The sequence below is a fragment of the Cricetulus griseus genome (genome assembly GCF_003668045.3).
Source record: "Cricetulus griseus strain 17A/GY chromosome 1 unlocalized genomic scaffold, alternate assembly CriGri-PICRH-1.0 chr1_0, whole genome shotgun sequence".
In the NCBI taxonomy this organism is placed as follows: domain Eukaryota; kingdom Metazoa; phylum Chordata; class Mammalia; order Rodentia; family Cricetidae; genus Cricetulus; species Cricetulus griseus.
The window spans coordinates 64044244-64065193 of record NW_023276806.1 but is presented as its reverse complement, the minus strand read 5'-3'; the positions used below and the strand labels follow the sequence as shown (position 1 = coordinate 64065193).

Below are 20950 nucleotides of genomic sequence, written 5' to 3'. Positions count from 1 at the left end.
CTTTTGTTTGTTTAAATAAGCAATACAAGCATTTATTTAACAATGGTGAACAATACTATTAACATGTTCAAGCCAGGGTAGTCAAGATGATTATTACCTTGACTTTGCCTAAGTCCTCAATTGTAAACAAAGCAAGTAAAGTCACAGGTCAAGGAAACCTTGCTTGGATCCAAGTAAGAAGACAGTAATAGGAAGGTTAAAACTTGTTAACTAGGCCTGGAAAGGATGGAACTCAAAATATTTAGCTTATAATTTTTTATCTTATGCAAGCATGTTTTGTCTGCATCTTATGTGTGCACTGTGCCCAAAAAAGCCAGAAGAGGGCAGTGAATCCTCTGGAACTGGAGTTCTGGATGGCTCTGAATCACCATGTGGGTGCTGGGAACTAAGCTCCATCATCTGGAAGAGCAGCCAGTGCTCTTAAATTACTGAGCTGTCCCTCCAGCCCTTAAAATACACAGCTTAAAAAAAAAACAAACAAAGACAAGCCTGGTGGTGGTGGCACATGCCTTTAATCCCAGCACTCAAGAAGCAGAGGCAGGTGGATCTCTGTGAGAACCAGGCCAGCCTGGTTTACAAGAGCTAGTACCAGGACAGGCTCCAAAGCCACAACAGAGAAACCCTGTCTCGGAAAAACAAAAACAACCAAAAAAACCTCATGGACTCTCAGCTGTCAAGGCTCTGTGCCCTTGATCCTTGGATCCTCATGTCTTTTTGTTACGCTCTACTAGGGTAGTAATGATACTTGCTAAGAAAAGTTAACCCAAACATTAAAATATATAGGATATATGTAAAGATGGATCTGGAAAGGTCATAACCATGAATGGAACTGGTGAAGCACAGAGGGAGGAGTGGAAGTATACTTTCTGCACTAAATCTCTGGTGTGTTTTGAATTTTCTACACGATGTCAAACCTACTTAACCTCTGTGGGAAAATGTATAGAGTCTTGAGCCAGGAACCCTGGCACATACCTATAATCCCAGCATTCAGGAGGCCGAGGCAAGACAACCTGTTTGAGGCCAGCCTGGGCTACATATTGAGACCTTGTCTCAAGAAACAAAACCTATAAAGTAGAGGCTTATTGGAAGCACAAGCTGTAATGGAGATTCTATAGGCAATAGTCCTGCAGTATGAATGTTTCTTGAGGCTGCTATGTGAGTAAGTAAGTACACAGTTCAAACAAACCAAAGGTCTACAGAAACTGTTTCCTGGAATCTTCGCATGTCTACCAAAGCAAGGCAGCTGGAGAACAGTACTTGTACACTCAGGTCATGGGCCCAGCTTATTGTTTGCTTGGAGAACCAGGAGGGTAAACTCCTGAATCCAGCATTGCTCTCCTTCGAGCTGTTTCCTTGGCAACACTGTGGTTTAACCGCCTTAGCCGTTCCTACAAGACAGGAAGATAAGGAATCTAAGGACTGCTGTAAAAGGTTTTGAATCAAGTAGGCACTGAAAGATACCTTAGGGGTGGATTTTTTTTTGTTTGTTTAGAGACAGGGTTTCTCTGTAACAGCTCTGGCTGTCCTGGAACTAGCTCTGTAGACCAGGCTGGCCTTGAACTCACAGAGACCCACCTGCCTCTGCCTCCAGCAGGATAAAGAACTGTTAGAATTTTGTTTTGTTTTTTTGATCCCAGGTCTTGCTATGTAGCCCTAGCTGATCTGATAGTCCCTGTGTAGTCCAGGCCATGCTCCAAGACCCAGCCGTCCTTCTTGCCTTAGCCCACCAAATGCTGAAATTTCATTATGTGTCACCAAGCTCTGCTAGGAAATTTTATTTTATTTTTTATTACCTGGGCATTCTGTAAAATATTGTTGACCAAGACAACTCGTCGCCTGGCATTAAGCAGCTTCTTAACATAGGGGTCCAGATCCAGGGCCACCTTCTGATCCTCATTGATCCGGCAAAGTTCTAAGAAGAGGAAATGGGAAACCAACATCTAATGGCTCATTTTTTGTTCTTAGGGAATATAAAAGAGGAATGGGATGAAAAACACTCTGGCAGTCTTGTGTGACCACAGACACCTTCCCTTTCACTCTGTCCTAAGATACTCCCAGAAATTAGTGTGTGGGTAGTTCTGATATTGAGGAAACCTAACCTAAAGACGGAAACCAAAGCTCGTAAAAGTGAGTTCAAGGGTTCTAGGTATTCCGAGTGCTCACTCACCTGTAGCTAGGTTGTCAATTTGTTCCCGGAGCTCTACCTGGCTTTCTCTGCAAAGAGGTACAAAGGCCTGCACAGTCAGTGAATGGAACCCGGGAAACTAATTCTACTTATTCCTCCAGGACCGAGACAAGCCAACCTCAACTTAAAGGGCTCACCTACGCCCTTGCTCCTCTTTTACCCAGCCTCAACATCAGTTTCCCAGAAGAGTCTACGTCTCAAGAACTTCTCTGGTCTGGTCTCTTCCTTTCGTGGCCCCGCCCCTACAAAGCCAGTTCCAAAGGCCCCGCCCTCAGCCGTCCCGGTCCAGCACCTGACCGCGTGCACGTGAGAGTCGAGCTGCTGTACAGCGGGTCGTAGGAACTCCAGGAGCCCCTCGGCAAAGAGGTCGCGGCCTGTGGGCCCCGCCACTGGGGTCCCTGCCCCTGACACGGCAGCGGAACCGGCCGCGGCCATCACGAACTGCCCTGACGCCCGCAGCCCGCCGCGAGGGCCGCCGGGAACTACGGCGCGCCGCTGTGCGCCGCGAGGGGGCGCTTAGGTGTCCGCACGGCAGTGGATAGCTGGGAAATGGAGTCCTCGGAGAGCAGGGGGCGAGCATGGCCGGGTCTAGAGCCCCCTGGAAATTATAGTTCTTTCGTGGGCCTGAAGTGGGCGGGATCCAGACGTCAGGAGCTCGAAGGAACCATGTTTTTGGATCGGATATTTTTAAATTTTATTTTATTTTTAGAGACAGGGTCTCTCTACATTGCCCTGGCTGATTTGGTACTTATGTATACCAGGCTGGCCTCGAACTCACTGAGATTAACCTAGCCTTGAACTCAAGAGTTCTGCCTGCTTCTGCTTCCTGAGTGCTGGGATCAAAGACTTGCACCACCACCGTCTGGTGAATTTTGTATTTCTAAAAATTGTATTATTATGCCATGTAGCCCAGGCTAGCCTTGAGCTCACAATCTTTCTGTTTCTCTCTCTCTAGGGCTGGAGTTACAGGCTTGTGCCACCATAACAGGTTTTAAATTTTTTTAATGCTTTTTTTGGGGGGAGCAGGGCAGGATCCCTGGGTTTGAACCCAGGTCCTTGTGATTGCTAGACAAATGCTCTGCTGAGCTATATCCCCCTAATACCTTTCTCCCTACCTCTTCCTCCCCCCACTTTACTTTTGAGATGAGGTTTCACTAAAGAGTGGGCTTGAATTTGCTTGTAGTTCCATGCATGCCTTTAATATGTGATCCTCCTGGTTCAGGTACAGACTTGCACCAGTTCTGGATCCTAAGAAGTTTCCAATTTGTTTTTCAATTTTATTTCCTGTGTATTCATGTGTATGTATGTAGATACCTGTGCCATGGCATGTGTGTAGAGGTCAGAGGACAACTTGTGAGAGCTCAGTTCTCTCCTTCCAGCATGTGGGTTCCTGGCATTGAACTCGAAGCTTCAGATTTGGCACCTTAACTTTCGGAATCATTTTGTTGCCCTGCTTTGGGTGTGTTTATGTGTATACATGATTGCAATGAGATCAGAAGTGTTGGAGTTACAGGCAGTTGTAAGCTGTTTGACAAGGTCCATGGAAAAGCAGTATGTGCTTTTTTTTTTTTTTTTTTTTTTCCGAGACAGGGTTTCTCTGTGGCTTTGGAGCCTATCCTGGAACTAGCTCTTGTAGACCAGGCTGGTCTCGAACTCACAGAGATCTGCCTGCCTCTGCCTCCCGAGTGCTGGGATTAAAGGCATGTGCCACCAACGCCTGGCTGCATTATGTGCTCTTAACTACTGAGCCACCCCTTCAGCCCCTAAATGGTGTTTTTAAAATTATTACTTTAAAACTATGTGTATGTGTGTGTGCATGTGTGTCTGTGGGTGCACATGACTGCAGGTACACTTGGAGGTCAGAAGCATGCGATTCCCTGGAGCTAGAGGTGTTGGATCCCTTAGAGCTGGAGTTAACAGGTGGTTGTGAGTGTCCTGATGTGGGAACCCATCTGGGGACCTTATGAACTCTTAACCACTGAGCATCTCATCAACCTCCCCTATCAAGAATATTTTTAATGGCATCAAATATGCACATTTGCTGGTATGTGCCTTAAAAAGGAATGGATTTAAGAATCAAATCAAATCTGGATACAGGCTAGGTTTTTTTTTTTTTTTTTTGGAGACGGGTGTCTCTGTGTAGCTTTGGAGCCTGCACTGGAACTCACTTTGTAGACCAGGCTGGCCTCAGACTCACAGAGATTTGCCTGCCTCTGCCTCCTGAGTGCTGGGGTCAAAGGTGTGTGCCACCAACATCCAACTCCTTAGGAACACAAAATATTTGTGCTACACAAAATAACCTGGCCTCCAAAGGATAAATATCACATGGTTTCACTTATATGAGTGACCAAATTCATGGAGATAAAAATGTAGGATGGGGCTGAAGGTGTATCTCCGTGTGAAGGCACTCAGAGTATAGCATGCCAGAGGCTCCAGGTTAGATTGCCTGCATTGAGAATCAACAAAAGTACAACTGGATTGAGAGGAGTGAAGAATGGGATTGCTCGATGGGTAAAGTGTCCCATCTTGGGAAGATACATAGTTATGCACTGCTGCTACTGAACTGTGTATTTAAACATACTTAAAGTGGATCCAGTCATACACATTTCTTGTTTTGTTTTTGAGGCAGGTCTCACTGTGTAGCCTTGGTTGACCTGGAACTCATGGAGATCAAGCATACAGGGGAAAAGCAGATAAGCAGAGTAGCAGATAGAAGGTCCTGTGTCCCTGGTTTGAGGTATAGATATTGTTGAAGAGGGCATAGATCAAGCTCACTGTAATGCCATGTTGGTGGACTGTGCTGGATCCTGCCCTCTGGAGTTCCTGCTAGAGTGGTTTATGGGAGATGATCCTCTTAGCATGCTGCAGTAAAACACCTGGAGGACACTGGGTGTCATTGGCTCTTCTTCATTTCAGGACCTTGGATGTGGGAGAAGCCACCAAAGCCAGAAAGCAGCATTTCCTCCTGAATGTTTCGCCAGCCTTCTCTGCAGAGGGCAAAGGAAATGTTCAAGAGTCCTAGAACTATTTTTACTGAGTAGACAAAAAGAGTTAATACAGCATTGTGAGGGTATATTTTATTTGTTTGAGACAAGGTTTCACTGTGTACTCCTGGCTAGTCTGGAACTCCCTTTGTAGATCAGGTGGGCCTTGAACTCACATAGATCCACCTGCCTCTACCTTCCAAGTGCTGAGATGAAAGGCCTGCACCACCACACCTGAATTATTTAGTTTTCTTAGAGAGAACTGTATCAAAATGTTTACAAAGTATGAAAAGGGCAGAGGGTGCCTGAAGTCAGGAGAGAAGGAAGGAAGGAAAGGGCAGGATTAGTGGAGAGTTGTACAAGAAAATGCGGAGATCATGATCGTCTTACATCCTGATAACCCTGTGGTCTTCTGAAAACTCACTTTCCTGTGGGTCTTTGATTTAGTTTTCTCCATGGTGGTCCAGCACCGGGTATTTGTGGTTTATCAGCCTTTTTACTTCTGAAATCTTCGTGGTGGGTGTAGACTACAGGGTGCTGGCTGGTGGGGTGAGCTTGAGCAAGGTGTTCAACACCTGTGAAGCAGTAGTACCTGGTACAACAGTATGTGCTCAGACTGGATGTCAGTGATGATGGTCTACCATCAATGTGGCTGCTAAGCATTCACAAAACTTAGGCAGAGGGCTCTTAGGTACTGTCCATCAACTGTCACAATGCCAGCAGCTTCTTAAGAGTCCTAAGAGGTGGAGGAGCTAGATCCTGGGTGACTTTGACTTCTTAGCCTCCAACTTGGGCCTCAGTTCTTCAGTGTCACATTTCATTTTCTTCTTAACTTTTAACTCAAGAATCCCCTGTATCAGACCTACCTAAACAAGCCACCTTCAGCCTGGACAGATATCTCCCTACTCTTTCCAACATCTCCATCAGGAGGAATCACTTCCTTTTTGACTGCTAGGTAATCCCACTGCTCCCTAACAACCTCAACCCAGTGCCCCTCCCCAGTCACAGCAGGGATGCCTCCTGCAGTCAGGTCCAGAGGTATTGACCACCACCACAGGTCTTTGCCTCTTTGTATGTCATAGGTAAGCTGACACACAGAACCTCCTGTAAGCAGGCTGATACACAGTTTACCCTGCTGATCTAGCTGTGCTCTCATGGTCAACCCTCCCTTCTGCCTAGATTTCTAATCAGCTGGGTTGGTGCTGTTGGATTCCAGGGCTTCCAAGCTTTTGTGTACATCCTGGAGGCTCTGGCCCTGCATACTTTAAGCTCCTCTTCTTACTTCACTTCCTCACCCCTTCAACAGTGGCTAGGCTGATTAGCCTTCTGTCTTGGTTGCCTCAGTGTAGGTGTGTAAGGAAGCTTTGCAGAACACTTGTGTTGGCTCAGGTAACACAAAGTGTCCCTACCTGGAGGCCACCTACATCCTGTACTTTTCCTGGATGAGACATTGTGCATTTGTGGAAGGGGGAATGCTCAAGAATGATGCCTAACTTTACCTAAGGACTTCAGCATAAGACACCTTTGGTCTCTTGTCAAGTCCAAAGAACATGGAAGGGGATAGTCTGGGCTTGCCCTTCCAGGAGGCCAGAACTTTAAGGTGCCCTACATTTCAGTGGAGGAGCTGCAAGTGTTGTAGAATGTCTGCAGGAAAAGCTTAAGCATAACACCAGGCATTGGTGGTGCACGGCTTTAATCCCAGCACTCGGGAGGCAGAGGCAGGTGGATCTCTGTGAGTTCGAGACCAGCCTGGTCTATAAGGACAGTCTCCAAAGCCACAGAGAAACCCTGTCTCGGGGGGGGGGGGGCTTAAGCATAGCTAGTCAGGTAGCTTGTGGCTCTAGTTGCTTACTGAGTTATTCCTGGAGAGCTGCCATCTGCTTGGGTGAAATCTCAGGTGATGCCAGGATTCCTGCTAATCACACAGGATGAGAAATGAGGGTATGGTCCTGGCCTTGGTCTTCCCTCATCTGTTCTCAGCTTTTTTTTTTTTTTTTTTTTTTTCCCCATCCCTTTAGAGAATGTACTAGTGAATTTAAGACTGCAGGGCATTTTGGGAGAACCCTTCTCATTGCACTTCCAGGAAGCTTTTCCATTGTATCCCCTTCCCATGGATGTTGTTTTGAGCTGATGATAGGGTTAAAAAGGTAAACCCAAGTCAAAGCTAACAAGTGAATCTGTTTGCTGCCATCAGCACAGATCTCACAGTTGCCCTTGGCCTGCCTCCATTCCCTAGTGTCATTTTGGTCTGCTTTATGATATCCCTCTATCCTTACAATGCCCCTTAGCTATGTGGTCAGGCTGGATTGCCAGCATGCTTGATTCTAGCCAGACTGTGAAGGGGGTTGGAGTCTACCCAAGAAGTGGGGACTTCCATCCTTATCCCTTCCCACTCTGCTGTCTATAGTGAGCAGAAGGTACCAGGACCACTCCTCATTGGCATACCTAACTAAAGAACTGTAGAAACAAGACATGGTAGCACATGTCTGTAATCCCAACATTTAGGAGGGTAAGACAGGACCATGAGTTTGAGGTCAGTTTATGTTGTATCATTAAGAACTAATTTTATCACCAGATGGTGGTGGTGCCCCCCTTTAATCCTTTAATCCCAGGAGGTAGAGGCAGGCAGATTTCTGGGTTTGAGGCCAGTCTGGTCTACAGTGAGTTCCAGGACAGCCAGGGGTGCACAGTGAAACCTCGTTTTGAAAAACAAAACCATCAATCCCAAAACACAAAACAGGAAGCAGAACATCACACATCTAGATGTGGATTGCTAGTTAATAGAGTAGTGTTGGGTATGGGGAGGAGGTATGGGACCAGAGTTCTGAGAATAGTATTCTCATAATGACAATGTTTGCACACAAGGTTGAGGCAATGAAAATAAGGCTCAAGCACCCTTGGATAGTGGAAAAGCTGGGGCTTAAGTTGGGCAGAAGAGAGGAGACAAGAGCCCAGGTGTGGCCATCTCCAGGTCACAGGCATTTTAGAGCCCTTGCCTCCTTAGGCCTGCTTTATACTGAGCCAGTCTGAATGAGGCTTGGTTGCCAGGAAAACAGGCATTAGTGCTAAAAGTACCAAGACACTCAAGGGTAGGAGGTCCCTTAGGGTTCTTACCATAGCAACTGGGTAGCTAGGATTTTGTCCCTGTAGTCTCATCTCCCTCCAGGACTGTGAATATTTAAACGTGCGTGTGTGTGTGTAGTGCTTCAACAGTTAAATGTGGCTAACAACCACCTGTAACTCTACTGGGGGATTTGATGGCTTCCTTTTGATCTTCAGCAGGCATACATGGAACATACACATGCAGACAGAACACTTGTATACATGGAAATCTCACACATATGGCTCCAAGATACATAACATGTTTCTGTTTGCCGTAATGTATATATTGTCTTTTCTTCTAGATTTTTTTCTGACACTTAGCCCAGGCTAGCCTCAACTTATTTTTGTGGGGGGGGGCGATTTTCGAGGTAGGGTTTCTCTGTGGCTTTAGAGACTGTCCTGGAACTAGCTCTTATAGACCAGGCTGGTCTTGAACTTGGAGATCTGCCTGCCTCTGCCTCCCCAGTGCTGGGGCTAAAGGCATGCGCCACCAACATCTGACATTAGCTCAACTTGTATGTCTTCTTGCCTCAGTCTCCAGAGTGCTTGGATTACAAACAACCCTTTTGACCTTGTCTTGGCTCTTCCCACCTATCTTTAAACTTTCCTCAGCTTCAAATTTCAGTCAAGCCCCAGCAAGTCAAATCTCTTTAGGCACCTATGTACTTCTGTGACACAATGAGGCCTTGTTTGATTCTGGAAGGCAAGCCCTCAGTAGATGACAACTGAGTAGGTTTCAAAGGCTGATCAGGACTCGGGTTTGCTCTCAGGTTCACCTGGGGCATTACCATGAAAGGAGGACGGAAGTGGTGGAAACAGGTCATAGGAGAGACACTGAGAACTGTACACAGCAGGTGAGCTGAAGGGCCTAAGGCTGGTAGGGAATTGAACTTTTTCATGAGGTAGGTAGGTAGGAAGGAGTTGCAGGAGGTAGGAAGGGGATCTAGGGTCATTCTCCTTTGCTGAGATCTACCCGAGCACCAGTTTGTAACACCCCAAAGTTTATCTCTCCTGGGTCTTTCAGACTCTCCACCTCAAGCAAGTAAGGATTTCTGTTCAGATGATTGTGTTCAATTATTTCCTTCTTGACTCTTAATGCACACCAGTTAGCAGGCTGTGATCTTTTCTCTTAAACAGAAAAAAGAAACAATACCATGGGCCAATACACCAGTACCTTCTAGGTGGGTAATTCTTCCTAAGAGCTTAATCAAAAGTACAAGAGTTTTTTACTTTCTACAAAGCCATATACCCCTCCCCCCATTGTTTGTTTTTGAGACAGTGTTTGTATAGCCCTGGCTGTCCTAGAACTCAGAGAAATCCTCCTGCCTCTGCCTCAGGAGTGTTGGGATTAAAGGTGTGTGCCACCCCCAGAATTTTATCTTGACAACTTTCAACTATAAAAGGGACATAGTAACACACCACAAAAAAATGGTTATACAATATTTTAAGGAACCCAAAGAATAAACAGAAAGCCTGGGTTGAATTTGAGAGAACAATTTGTTATAATGACCAAAAATACAAGATTCCACTGAAACTGAACAGCTGACAAAATATGGTTGAACTTAAACCTTCAGGAGGGTCAAATAAAGCCAGTTATGTGGATTAGACCAAGATTGGTTGGGACACACACAAGTAACTGCATTTCAGCATGAGCAGCAAATGACCCCTTCCCAGCAGTTAGTTTGTAAACAGTCTCCCACCCTTGTTTCTTCTGCCACACCAAATGGCTTTTTCTGTACTGGATGAGCACAAGCCTCTTGGACATGACACAAAACCAAAAGGAAAGCTTAACAAACTCTTATTTTAGGGTGGGAATTGTACATATCTAACTCAGCATGTCAGCTACCATTTATGTAATATCAATGTAGGCAGCACCAACTTTGACCAAATCAAAGTCACTACCATGTACAAGCCATTCCTGGCCCAGAAGCAATACCAGCATTTCCAATTTACTACCTTCACCAACAACAGAGCAGACACACCTTTAGTTTTAGTTATTAACAGGAAGTCTTTAAAGAAGATGTAGAACTCTATCCCAGTGACCACACATTATTGACAACACAGGATCCTTCTGGGGACCTTTTTTGGGATCATAAAGATGAACAAAGGAAATATTAAAATGTCAGAGTATATGACAGGTGAGGCAGAGGCTGGAAAAATGTTCACTCACAAGGCCAATGCATTCCTGTTCAAACAGAAGTCTGGGTGACTGGATAAACAACAAAACAAACTCAACCAAATCAAAGGAAAATAGGGTTTCATATAACACAGTATCAAAAAGTAGACGGAACAGACTAAATGTGCCAACTGGTGGCAGGTAAGTCCACAGCCTATTGTGATAGGTCCTTCCAGCATCAATCAGGTTTCTTCTCATGTTTTCTCAAGATTATTTTTTTTTCTTTTTATAGATGTGGTGACTTTAACAAGAGTCTAACAGGCGGGCAGGCAGGCAGGCTTCAATCATTAGTTTCAGGATCTGTCTGTGCCATGTAGGCATCCAACTCAGCATCCAGGTGTCCTTTAGTTTTCGACATGTAGGCATCCAATTGGTTGTCCAGCTGCTCCTTGGTCAGTACAGGGCGAGTGAGGGCACCTCTCCCTCGGCCACGACCTCGGCCTCTGCCTCCAAAGCCCCCTCTTCCCCGACCTATCATACCCCGACCTGGTCAAATGAAAAAGAAAGAAAGAAAGAAGACAGTTAGACATAGGTTTGATGGGTCCTAGAAAAAGTACCCCATTTGGGAGCCTAGCTGAGACAAGCTCAAGGACAGGGCAAAGAGGAGAAATCTGGAAAAACAAGAAACACACTGGGTAGAAAGCAATACATGGAAAGCACACACAATGAGTCCCTCTTAAGTATTCATCTCTAAATGCTACTAAAAGAAAAAAAATCTTTGAGACAGGGTCTTGCCATGCAGACCGGCTAGCCTTAAACTTGCACTCCTGGGCAGGAGTGTAGCTCAGTCGGTAGGGTGCTTGTCTAGTATGGACGAAGCCCTGGGTTCAATCCTCAGCACCACATAATAAACACCTGTAATTCTAGCATCTGAGAGGCAAAAACAGGAGAATCAGAAGTTCAAGGCCAGCCAGGGCTACAGGAAACCCTGTCTCAAAAACAAAATAAGAGCCTCGCAGTTGCTGGGATTATAGGTGTATAATATTAGCTGAAAAATATTAAGCAATATTAACAAAGATTCCCAAGATAAAGAATTACCTAAAGTTTGGGACTTGCTGTAAGTTCATAATTAAAACACATTACATAGTGTTTTAACATAATCCTAGTTAGTAAGGAGGCAGTAAAAAGGGCACAGAGAATCAAGGGTATTTATATTAACCGTCTGGAGTATTATCTCATCTGTTCTAAATTTATTAAGTCTAATGAAGAGACTCCATGTATCCAAAGACTGAAAAATTATTCTAGAGAAAAAACTTAGCTGCTACTTCTCTGACTGGTTGGTCACCTTAGGACAACTATCATCTGAGAAATTATTTCAATTCACTAAACAAACATTCAGCTTTCTCAAAATCAACTTTATTTAGTCTTTCCAACCTTTGAACTCTCTCCCAGAAACCATGTCAAGACAACTTGGAAATTGTCTTGGAAATATGGAAATCCTGAAACCCACACAAGTTTGTACTTCATTCAATAAGCCAAGTGACATATAATGGCAGAGAAGAAAATAAACCTTTGTTATCACATGTTCTTTTCTAAGTTATTCTTCAGCACCATCAATGTTATGGATTATAAAGACCTGTCCCACACTTTAGAAAAAACAAGAACAATTATTCATAGAGCTTACTAGAATAAGATGCTTAACCTATCAACAGTTGTTGGGAGTTTCTTACTAAGCTCTAGGCCAGAAAAGCTCCCATGAAATTTGGTACGGACACCACCATCATTAAACTCTTTCCTAATCTGACCCATGAGATCACAAGACAAGAATCAAGGCAGCAAGGTAAGATTACTAACAACAGTCAGCTGGCTAATTGGTAGTAACACATCTTACTTTCAACCTTGATCTTGGTTCTTCATAAATCCTATGTTTAATTTACTTGGTTTCAGAGTCAATAACAGGTGCCAGGTCTCATCCCACTACCTCACAGTGCTGCTGGATTGGATCTAGAGTCTCATGTAAGCTAAGCATGTGCTATACCACTGAGCTCCATCCTTCACCTCTGTTTATCTCCCTCTTGTTTTGTTTCTATGGTGTAAGACTGAACCCAATGCCTCACATACGCTAGCTAAATGCTCTACACTGCATTTCATCTCAGTTCTACTTCTCTTATCTAAGTTAAACTGGCTTTAGGCTATGGAATGGGGGTGCAATGGTGATGGTGGTGACAACAGCAGGTAGATACAGAAAAAGGCAAAATTCCAAATTAATCATTGCATCATTTGAATAGAACAATTTAAATTTCTAAAAACCGGGAGAAGAATGCCTAAAACGTGGCTCTGGCAAATGTACCTGACCTCTAGTCCTAACAGACTTTGCATTATCAGCATGTAAATTTAGAAAACAAGCCAGGGTTTCTAAAAACAAACAAGACAAACAAACAAGCCTGTCTATGACTTGAAGCTGTGCAGAAAGGTGGCTCTGAGTTTTGAAGGGAGGAAAATAAGGGGAGCTACTCTCTGAAGTTGGTAGCTGACTAACCTCTACCACCGATTCCGCCACGACCCATAGCTCCACGCCCTAGGCCCCCTCTCCCAGGACCTCCACGACCTCGAACACCACCTCTTCTTAAGCCCATTCGGGGAGCTACGGCTCGTCCACCTCGGAGCAGGTTTTGACCTTGGAGAGGAGGCATACAATGTATATGCAGGTAAATCCAAGAGAGACAAAGTAGATTCTAACCAAAGGAAGGCGGTGAGGGTTAAATAAGATTAATTAGTTAATGCTTAGTCTGGGTGGGGCAAACTGCACAGTGTGTGTGAACAGATTAAACAGCTTATTCAATTCAGTAATTCTGACCACAGCCATCTTTGGAAAAAGCGGGGACTTAAGTAAGTTCATACATTAATAAGCTAACAATCAGATGCCTAACATTATGGTAGATTTAAAAATAAATGCTACAATTTCTGTTTTTAATACATTATTGAAGGGATAAGAACTTTATAAAGGGAACAGGTAACAGTGTCCAAAGAGTATGATACAGATAGGTAGGCACTACGGATCAAACTGTCCCCTCTCTTTCAGATTAATAGTTTTTCACTTCAGGAAGGAAGACGGTTGGTTAGTCACGACACAGGCCAAAAGACCCATAATTTTTTTTCACTTGGTATTGAGGATATTCAACCCAGGGCCTCGCACATGCTAACCACACATTTCTTAGACTTACTCCAGAACTTGAATGTGCTTTGACTCAAGCAGCAGCAGGTGTTTTCAAATGGAATGGAGATGACATGGATTACCTGTTGCTATGTAGGTCATAGCCTCTCACCATTGCATATTACCAGAAAAGGAATGATATCAATAAAACACATGCAACAGTACTAAAAATGTGACTTCAAAAGTTATTAATTAGATTAATACAAATTTAGGATTAAAGATGCCAAATAAATATGACCATAAGCAGCCCAAGTGAAAGGGGAAAAGGATAGAGCCCAACCACTATCAGTTACACGCAAACACTGACCTCGGAGCGATATCCCGCCCCTAAGCAGGGACCTGGTGGAACGTCCCCCACGTAGTCCTCCTCGGGGCAAGCCTCTCTGGATTATGGGTAGGCTTCTTCCTCCAATCGCTCCCCTGGCCAGGGTACCTATGGGTCGGCCTAAACGTGCCTGGATGTTACTCTTACCCAGGCGCTGCTTTAAGCTCTTCTGGAAGAAAAGGTGTTAGAGGATTGAGATCAAAAAAGCAATTCAGTGGGACCTGCCAATTTAAAGTGTAGGACAAAAGAGGCAAGTGAGACATTTGGTGTGGAGGGTGTAAGCCTGTTGTGGGTAACATAAGGATCCCAAACCAAAAGACTTTATTTACCTCAAAATATGCATAAAAGCAGAATTCTGATCCAGAACAAAAGCTCTAAGAAGCTTCAGTACGGTCTACAACATTGGCACTGGCACAGATAACTTTACTAATGTGGTTACTCAAGTCACAGTAGCAGCTGTAAACTTGCTGCTGCTTAGCTACAGTTTGACAATGACATGCCTTCATCCATACCTGCCCAAGAGACTACACTGTTTTCAAAGGCTTACTCACACACCATTGGAAGGGCATCACATTCTGGGTAAACTTAAATTACAAGTTCACTTGAATTCTTGAGACTTAAGACAAGATTGGCTTCTCAGTCAAAGAGGCCAGTGTGCTCCAGTTTCCCTTTGAGTATCTATCTCCAGACGGTCCTTTTTATTTTTATTTTTTTACCTTAAGATGCAAATAAAAAAAAAACATAAATCAACATTCCTTTTCTTACATTTCTTAAAAATCTGTAAATTCTACATTTCCCCTTGCAAACAGTTTCCTTAAGCCAGAAAAATGGCTTTAAACACACAATTCAAATGTTTCTTCATAGTCAGCCAAATTCATGTTAAAATGGAAACAAATAAACTATTAACCACAAAGGACCAGACAGAGAACAAGGACATACTAGAGATTTTCAATAATTAGTTTCTCCAAAAGACTCTGAAGATCACACCTCAGAGAGATTTCTTCAAAGGAAAAGAAGACAATATACCCTCGAACACAGCCAGGGCCCTAGCAATTCTGTTCTTCCATAAAGCCAGTCAATCTGAATGAAAATGGTGTTCTTGCACACAATCCACTTCCATCACACACTAATGGCACAGGCATATAAAAATGCTTATGCATATATGCTTTCCCTAAATTAAGAGCTCTGAAAAAGATGTTGAGACATTATCATTAACTTTTTGGCATAAAATCTTAAAATGATTCCAATTTGAGGAGAAAGGCTCTTAATATTAAGACACTTAACACAGGCAGGTGAAAGCAATCCCAAGGGCTTGTCTTGCCACTCCCCCAATTAGCACAGTAATTATTTTTTGTGGTGCTGGGCAAGCAACTCATGCTCATGGTAGGCAAATACTTTACCACTGAACTGTACCTCCAGACCCTAGGACACAATTATGAAGTCACGACTGCATTCTTATGCTCAATTATTGAGTATGAGTTTACTCATTCTCCTTAACTGCATAGTGTGAAGTCCATCTCCATCCTTAGTTGCCACCCATCCTGGACTGATAGTATTACTTAGCTTTTACTCTAAAACTGTGTTGTTTAAAAAAAGTAGCCACTAACCACACGTGTCTACTTAAATAAAAAACATTAGTTTTTGATCTGGGTGTGGTGGCATATACCTTAATCCCAACACTCTGGAGGCACAAGTAGGTACATTTCTATGAGCTTGAGGCCACTCTGAGCTACATATAGAGTTCCGTCCAGGCTAGCAGTAGCTACATAGTGAGACCCTGATCACAAAACCACACAATACCAAAAACCAAAAACTAAACAAAATTTGGGTTGGCCTTGAGCTATAATGCCTCTCCATGCTGAGATAACCCTCTGATGCCCTTCTTCTGGCCTTAGTTCTTCCATGGAATTAGACACACTGAAAGCCCTTAACAGGACATATGGCTACTGAACATATTTAGAACATCCCACCAATGCAGCTGGTGGATGCTGCTGCTGTAATGGTAGTTTGTTCAAAGGACCTGGCACAGTATATCAGAGATCATGATTTTTATTTACTCTTGGAAAATGGCTTATTGCTCTCCGGAGTCACAAATGAACCTAACTACTCCAAGGCTGAAAGGTAGACAAAGCAGAAAGCCTTGCTTATTTTCAGTCAGTGAGCCCAAAAGTTCAGAGTGGGGGTGGGTGTTATAAGTGCTGACTCTATGCACAGCCATGCAGTGCTACCAGTTAAAATCCTTACAGTTGCATGGCACCGCCCTCTGGACGCCCAGCCACAGCTTGGACATATCCTTCCACAGCCACTGTCCGGACTTGCATATAAAGTCTACGAATGATAAAGAGTAAGTTTTATTTCAGGCCTAAACAGGATTCTTCTTATTGGAAATGTGAAGGAGAACTACCATCTGATTATCCTATATGCCTGTTCTAGGTGCTGTTTTTAGCACTAAAATTCTTACACCAAGGCCATTCAGACTCTTCACTAGAAAGAGTAAGATTATTCAAGTTTGTAAATCATTTTTATAGAGAGCAAAGCAGCTGAAACAAATACTCTCTGCTTTTTGGGAAGAGGTGAGAACTGAACCTGGGGGTCTTGTGCTTGCCAGGCAAGTGCTCTAACAATACTCCTAGACTAAACAGCGGTTCTTTGTAGAAAAAGGTTTTAAAAAATTCTATTTTAAGAGCAAGGGTCAGAAAATAATCAATTAATCTTCACTGATAACACAAACAGGCTACAGAGGTATCAAACTCCTTAAAAGAGAAAGATATTTAACAGTTAAATGGGTTGGTTATGTCACAGACCTTTAATCCCTGCATTTGGGAAGCTGAGGCAGGCAGATCTCTGAGTTCCTGGCCAACCTGGTTTACAGAGTTGAGTACTAGGACAGCCAGGGATACAGGGAGAAACCCAGTCCGGAAAAAACAAACAAAAAACTTTTTAAAAACAAAAAAGTTACTTAACTGGTACCTGCCCAAACTGTAATTCTTTGAACATTTGTTCAGCTTTTGCCCTGAGCCATCTTGTAATCATTCATTATATCCTGACAGCCTTGGTGGATTGCCTGGCACAGACTGCCAAGACCTATTCTCTCACCTGCTTAAGTTTTAATGCTGCCTGGACAGAGGGTCTATTCTCCATCTGCTGGGCCAGTCTTCTGTTTCTGGCACTGGCTAGCTGCTGCTGCTGCTGCATCGAAGCCCGAATATTCACTGGCATCGGCTGTTTGTTCTTCAGCATATTAGTAAAGCTTCAAGGTCGAACAAAATGGGTGTTTAAATAAAAGCTTTATTATAAAACACTTATTGGCATTTTCATGGCTTGCTAGACCAGGAGCTCCAGATCCCACGAACTTTAAAGTGGTACATTTGAATCAAAATTGATGTGGGTTAAAGACTCCTCTGTTTCCACAAACTTGCAAGAACCAGAAACTCAGAAATGCAGCCAAGTGCAGCACAATAAAGTGATAACAAGGGCTCAGGTAACAGCTCTTAGAGAAGTGGAAAGCATGAAAAACACGCATTAAGCAAATATGATGACAAGAGACATAGATGCAGTTACAAAGACAGACAAAAATGCCTACATCTTTGGAAGAGTGAAGGTTCATTCTAAGGACAAACAGGAGGAAGGACCAGAACACCTTCAATGTCCACTGAAATAATACAGACAAATAAATTATGGAAATTTATTACATTCTAACATATTACTTAGTAACACATGAATACAGGTAATGTATCATATCTTAAGATATGAACAGAGAAGTATATCTGCTTTAGAAGCAAAAACAGACATTAAATACCTTAAGAATTCTAGCAGCAACATGTTAAAATGGTGAAAGACACCACACAAATGAAACTCTCAGAAACAAAACTGCCTTTAAATAACTTAATATTTCTGTCTCAAATAATCAGTTTTTCTAACTTAGTACTTCTGAGAAAGTTAAATTAGTTCAACCACTTAAGAGCCTATAAGGACATTCTAATTTAAGTTTAATGGAAGAAAACACACATAGCTGTCAAAAGAATTAAAAACAAAACAAACTAAAAAGCAGAATGGGAAGAAAGTGAAATGGAGCAAAGCAAGTGCCTCTTACAAGGCCCAAGAATGACATTCAGGGGCCTTTGGACATAGTCACGGCTTGCTACCTGCCTCTTACAGGCCAGACACAACACTGCTGGCCTTGGACTAGGCAGCAAGCCTATTGCAGCCAGGATATACCATACCATCATGCTGCACCACCCCTGTATCAATGTTTAAAAAAAAAGAGGGTGTGAGGAGTCTTTCAAAAAATATATCCCACCAGGCAAATATTTCAGATAGCTTAATATAAAAATCTACTGATAAGGGGTTTTGAAACAACCGCCCAATTTTTTTGTGTACCACATTAGATGCAATTAAGAACAGAGGTCTGTAGCCTTCTGTTATTTAGCTTACAACTGGTTTTTGTGTATTGGACCCCAGGGCCAACTTAAGTAATGTTTTCTTAGGAAGGAGCTGAAGTTGCTGTTGGCTGCCTCACCGCTCATTTAGAGACATCTTGGTGGTGCTTTTTAGCACAACTTTCGGCGCTGACTGTGCAGCCATCTTCAAATCCCGAGAATCTACAAAGAACAAAATGTATAATGAGTAAAGTAAATCAGAATCATCAAGATTGCATTTTCATTTCATTTCTTTCTTTTTTTTTAGACTGGATTCCTGTGTAGCCCTGGCTGGCCTGGAACTCATAGAAATCTGCCTGCTCTGCCTCAGGGTGCTGGGATTAAAGACTTGTACCACAATTACCAGCTAAAGATTGCATTTTCTTTCTTTCTTTCTTTCTTTTTTTTTTTTTTGGTTTTTCGGAGACAGGGTTTCTCTGTGTAGGTTTGAAGCCTATCCTGGCACTCTCTTTGGAGACCAGGCTGGCCTCGAACTCACAGAGATCTGCCTGCCTCTGCCTCCTGAGTGCTGGGATTAAAGGCGTGCACCACCAACGCCTGGCCAAGATTGCATTTTCACATGGAGCAAAGCATAAACCAACGAAAGGCCTATATTACAAACTGTTGACCATTAAAATTCATTTTAAGAATATGCTAATATCACAGTTATCCCAATTTATTAAAATGTAAAAGCCCTGGTATGGAGAATGTCTGCTAATGTCTCCAAAATGGTAGAATCAGATGCAGCCAAAGCCTAAGGGCCTGCCTGGCTTTCAATCTACAACAGTCCTTTCAACCTAGATTGATTTAGCCAAGGAACATTAAATTTTACCTTGATGCCTGGACCCAGACCAATTAAACTACAATCTGGCCACGAGGATTAGGGAACAGCAACTGGGGTTAGGGGTGCTACCTAGGTGTATTTTAGTTGTCTACAGAAAACTGAAAGCCATGGATCAGGAGAAATGCAGGAGCTGAGATTACAGCTCAGTGGTAGAGTGATTGTTTATAGCACTAATGAAGCCCTAGGTTCTTCTGCAACAGGAGAATGGTGTAACAGGCTGAGGCCATGGTGGGTTACACTGTGACATTGTGAGGTACGGTCGTGTCCCCCCCCCCCCCCCCCCCGCCCCATCAAATGAAAGAAACGCCTAGTTTAAAAACACATTCTCAAATCCAAGTGGAGTTCTAGTAAGATATGGCAGGGTAAAGACAGAAAAGGTTTTCCAAATAGGGTATTTTGCGAGCTCTCTCAAGAACACGCCATGAAATTTCACCGTAGCCAGACTTGATGGCACAAGATCAAGGCGAGCCTAGGTTACTTCAGAGGCCCAGTCTCAAGCTAAAGCAAAAAAAAACAAAAACAAAACAAAACAAAAAAGGGTCGGGGGCAGTAACTCGGAGCGCTTGTCTAACCAAATCAGGATTTTGGGTTCAATTTCGGTGCCGCAAAAAAAAAAAAAAAAAAAACCAAAAACCAAAACCAAAAAACCCACCTAAGAGCAGCCGCTACATTCTGTATATTTAGCCTTCCAGCCCATCCTCAAAGCCTTTCAGAAGACCCCCGCTTTGGTCAGTTGCTTATTTCCGTTGTTGTCCCCATCAAACGCTACTCTGCGGGGTAGCTGGGGCTCCGGTGCAGGGCGCCGCTTCAAGGCACCGGGTTCAAGGCCCGGTACCGCAAAGCTCGGACCAAACCACCACGACCATACGAGCCGCCCCGAAGCAGCACCAACAATCCCACCGCTCGCCCGCCCGCCCGCCCGCCGGCCGCGGTTCCGGCTCAGCCTCCGCCTCCCGGCTCCGCCCCCTCCCCGGCCTACGCGCACCTCAGCCCCATCCACACCTGCCACCCGCGCCCCCACGGCGCCCCGCCTCTGCTTTCACCACAGAAACTCACTCACCGAAGGAGACGGACGCCAGCGCTCCTCCCGGGGCTGCCACCACGGCTGCGGCGGGCGGGCGGGCCGGGGGGCCGGCCGAACCTGAGCTGACGGGGGGCCGCTGGGGCTAACTAGCTGGGCGGTTGGGTTAGATGCTTAAACGGTATGCTGCGAAGCTCACTCGTCGTGGGTTGCGTATCTGGCCGGCCGTCCTCCCGCTCGCCAGGCCTGCCCTTTCCTGCCTTTCGTCTGTGCCACCACAGCCGGCGCCGCCAACTCCCGCTTGGTGTCCAAAACAAAATGGCTGCCAGGCCCACCAGTGCAGCGTGACCGGCTAAAATGGCGCCGACGGGCCTGCGTCATTGCGCGCGCAGCTAGGGGCGTGGCGAATGGGTGCTTTGGCCGGCGCAGGAATCGCAGGCAGAGAGAGCGACAGGGACTTGGGCGAAGAAGGCGCCTTCGGTTAGGTTTAGTGCTCCGCATTGGGGCGCGGTCAGTGGCCTTAATAAACTGCCTTCTGGACGAGTTTATGCCCCACTTTGAGAGGGCTTTCTGGTTTTCCAAGAGCGGCTTGGGTTTGATTGGAAACAATGTTTGTATCCTGTTATTCCCCCATCACTAAGCTAAAGACAACTCTTAACATGTTTTTATTAGGACCCCAGAGCCTGGGTGATTTGCTCTGCTCATCTCATCCCTATTTGCCGTGTGTGGGTTTTTGTTTGT

At 44.4% G+C, this 20950-nt stretch overlaps 2 protein-coding genes across 8 annotated transcripts; both read right to left on the bottom strand.

Moving 5' to 3' along the window:
- Positions 1 to 1082: 1082 nt before the first annotated feature.
- Snapin (SNAP associated protein) lies at positions 1083 to 2669 on the bottom strand. The gene is made up of 4 exons (XM_027393352.2): positions 2478 to 2669; positions 2168 to 2214; positions 1794 to 1912; positions 1083 to 1388 (listed from the first exon to the last, which is right to left on the bottom strand). The coding sequence occupies exons 1-4, from the start codon at positions 2618 to 2620 to the stop codon at positions 1284 to 1286; spliced, it is 414 nt and encodes a 137-aa protein (XP_027249153.1). The 5' UTR covers positions 2621 to 2669; the 3' UTR covers positions 1083 to 1283.
- Positions 2670 to 9700: 7031 nt separating this feature from the next.
- Positions 9701 to 20535, bottom strand: Chtop (chromatin target of PRMT1). 7 transcript variants are annotated; one of them, XM_027393353.2, is made up of 7 exons: positions 20249 to 20528; positions 18446 to 18527; positions 17023 to 17176; positions 16171 to 16254; positions 13909 to 14095; positions 12927 to 13064; positions 9701 to 10933 (listed from the first exon to the last, which is right to left on the bottom strand). In XM_027393353.2, the coding sequence occupies exons 2-7, from the start codon at positions 18508 to 18510 to the stop codon at positions 10728 to 10730; spliced, it is 834 nt and encodes a 277-aa protein (XP_027249154.1). In that variant the 5' UTR covers positions 18511 to 18527; positions 20249 to 20528; the 3' UTR covers positions 9701 to 10727. The 7 variants fall into 7 exon arrangements, with proteins under 7 accessions (XP_027249154.1, XP_027249155.1, XP_027249158.1 ...); XM_027393354.2 differs by lacking the exon at positions 20249 to 20528 and adding an exon at positions 19841 to 20087; XM_027393357.2 differs by lacking the exon at positions 12927 to 13064 and having other exon boundaries at positions 20249 to 20535.
- Between the last annotated feature and the right edge of the window lie 415 nt (positions 20536 to 20950).

Coding starts and splice junctions, on each gene's coding strand:
- Snapin (XM_027393352.2), bottom strand. CDS start 2,620: ATGGCCGCGGCCGGTTCCGCTGCCGTGTCAGGGGCAGGGACCCCAGTG. Junction 2,215..2,477: donor TCTCACGTGCACGCGGTCAG/GTGCTGGACCGG, acceptor ACCTCTTTGCAG/AGAAAGCCAGGTAGAGCTCC. Junction 1,913..2,167: donor AATTGACAACCTAGCTACAG/GTGAGTGAGCAC, acceptor TCCTCTTCTTAG/AACTTTGCCGGATCAATGAG.
- Chtop (XM_027393353.2), bottom strand. CDS start 18,510: ATGGCTGCACAGTCAGCGCCGAAAGTTGTGCTAAAAAGCACCACCAAG. Junction 14,096..16,170: donor GAGGGCGGTGCCATGCAACT/GTAAGGATTTTA, acceptor CTTTTCTTCCAG/AAGAGCTTAAAGCAGCGCCT. Junction 10,934..12,926: donor TGGCGGAATCGGTGGTAGAG/GTTAGTCAGCTA, acceptor TCATTTGACCAG/GTCGGGGTATGATAGGTCGG.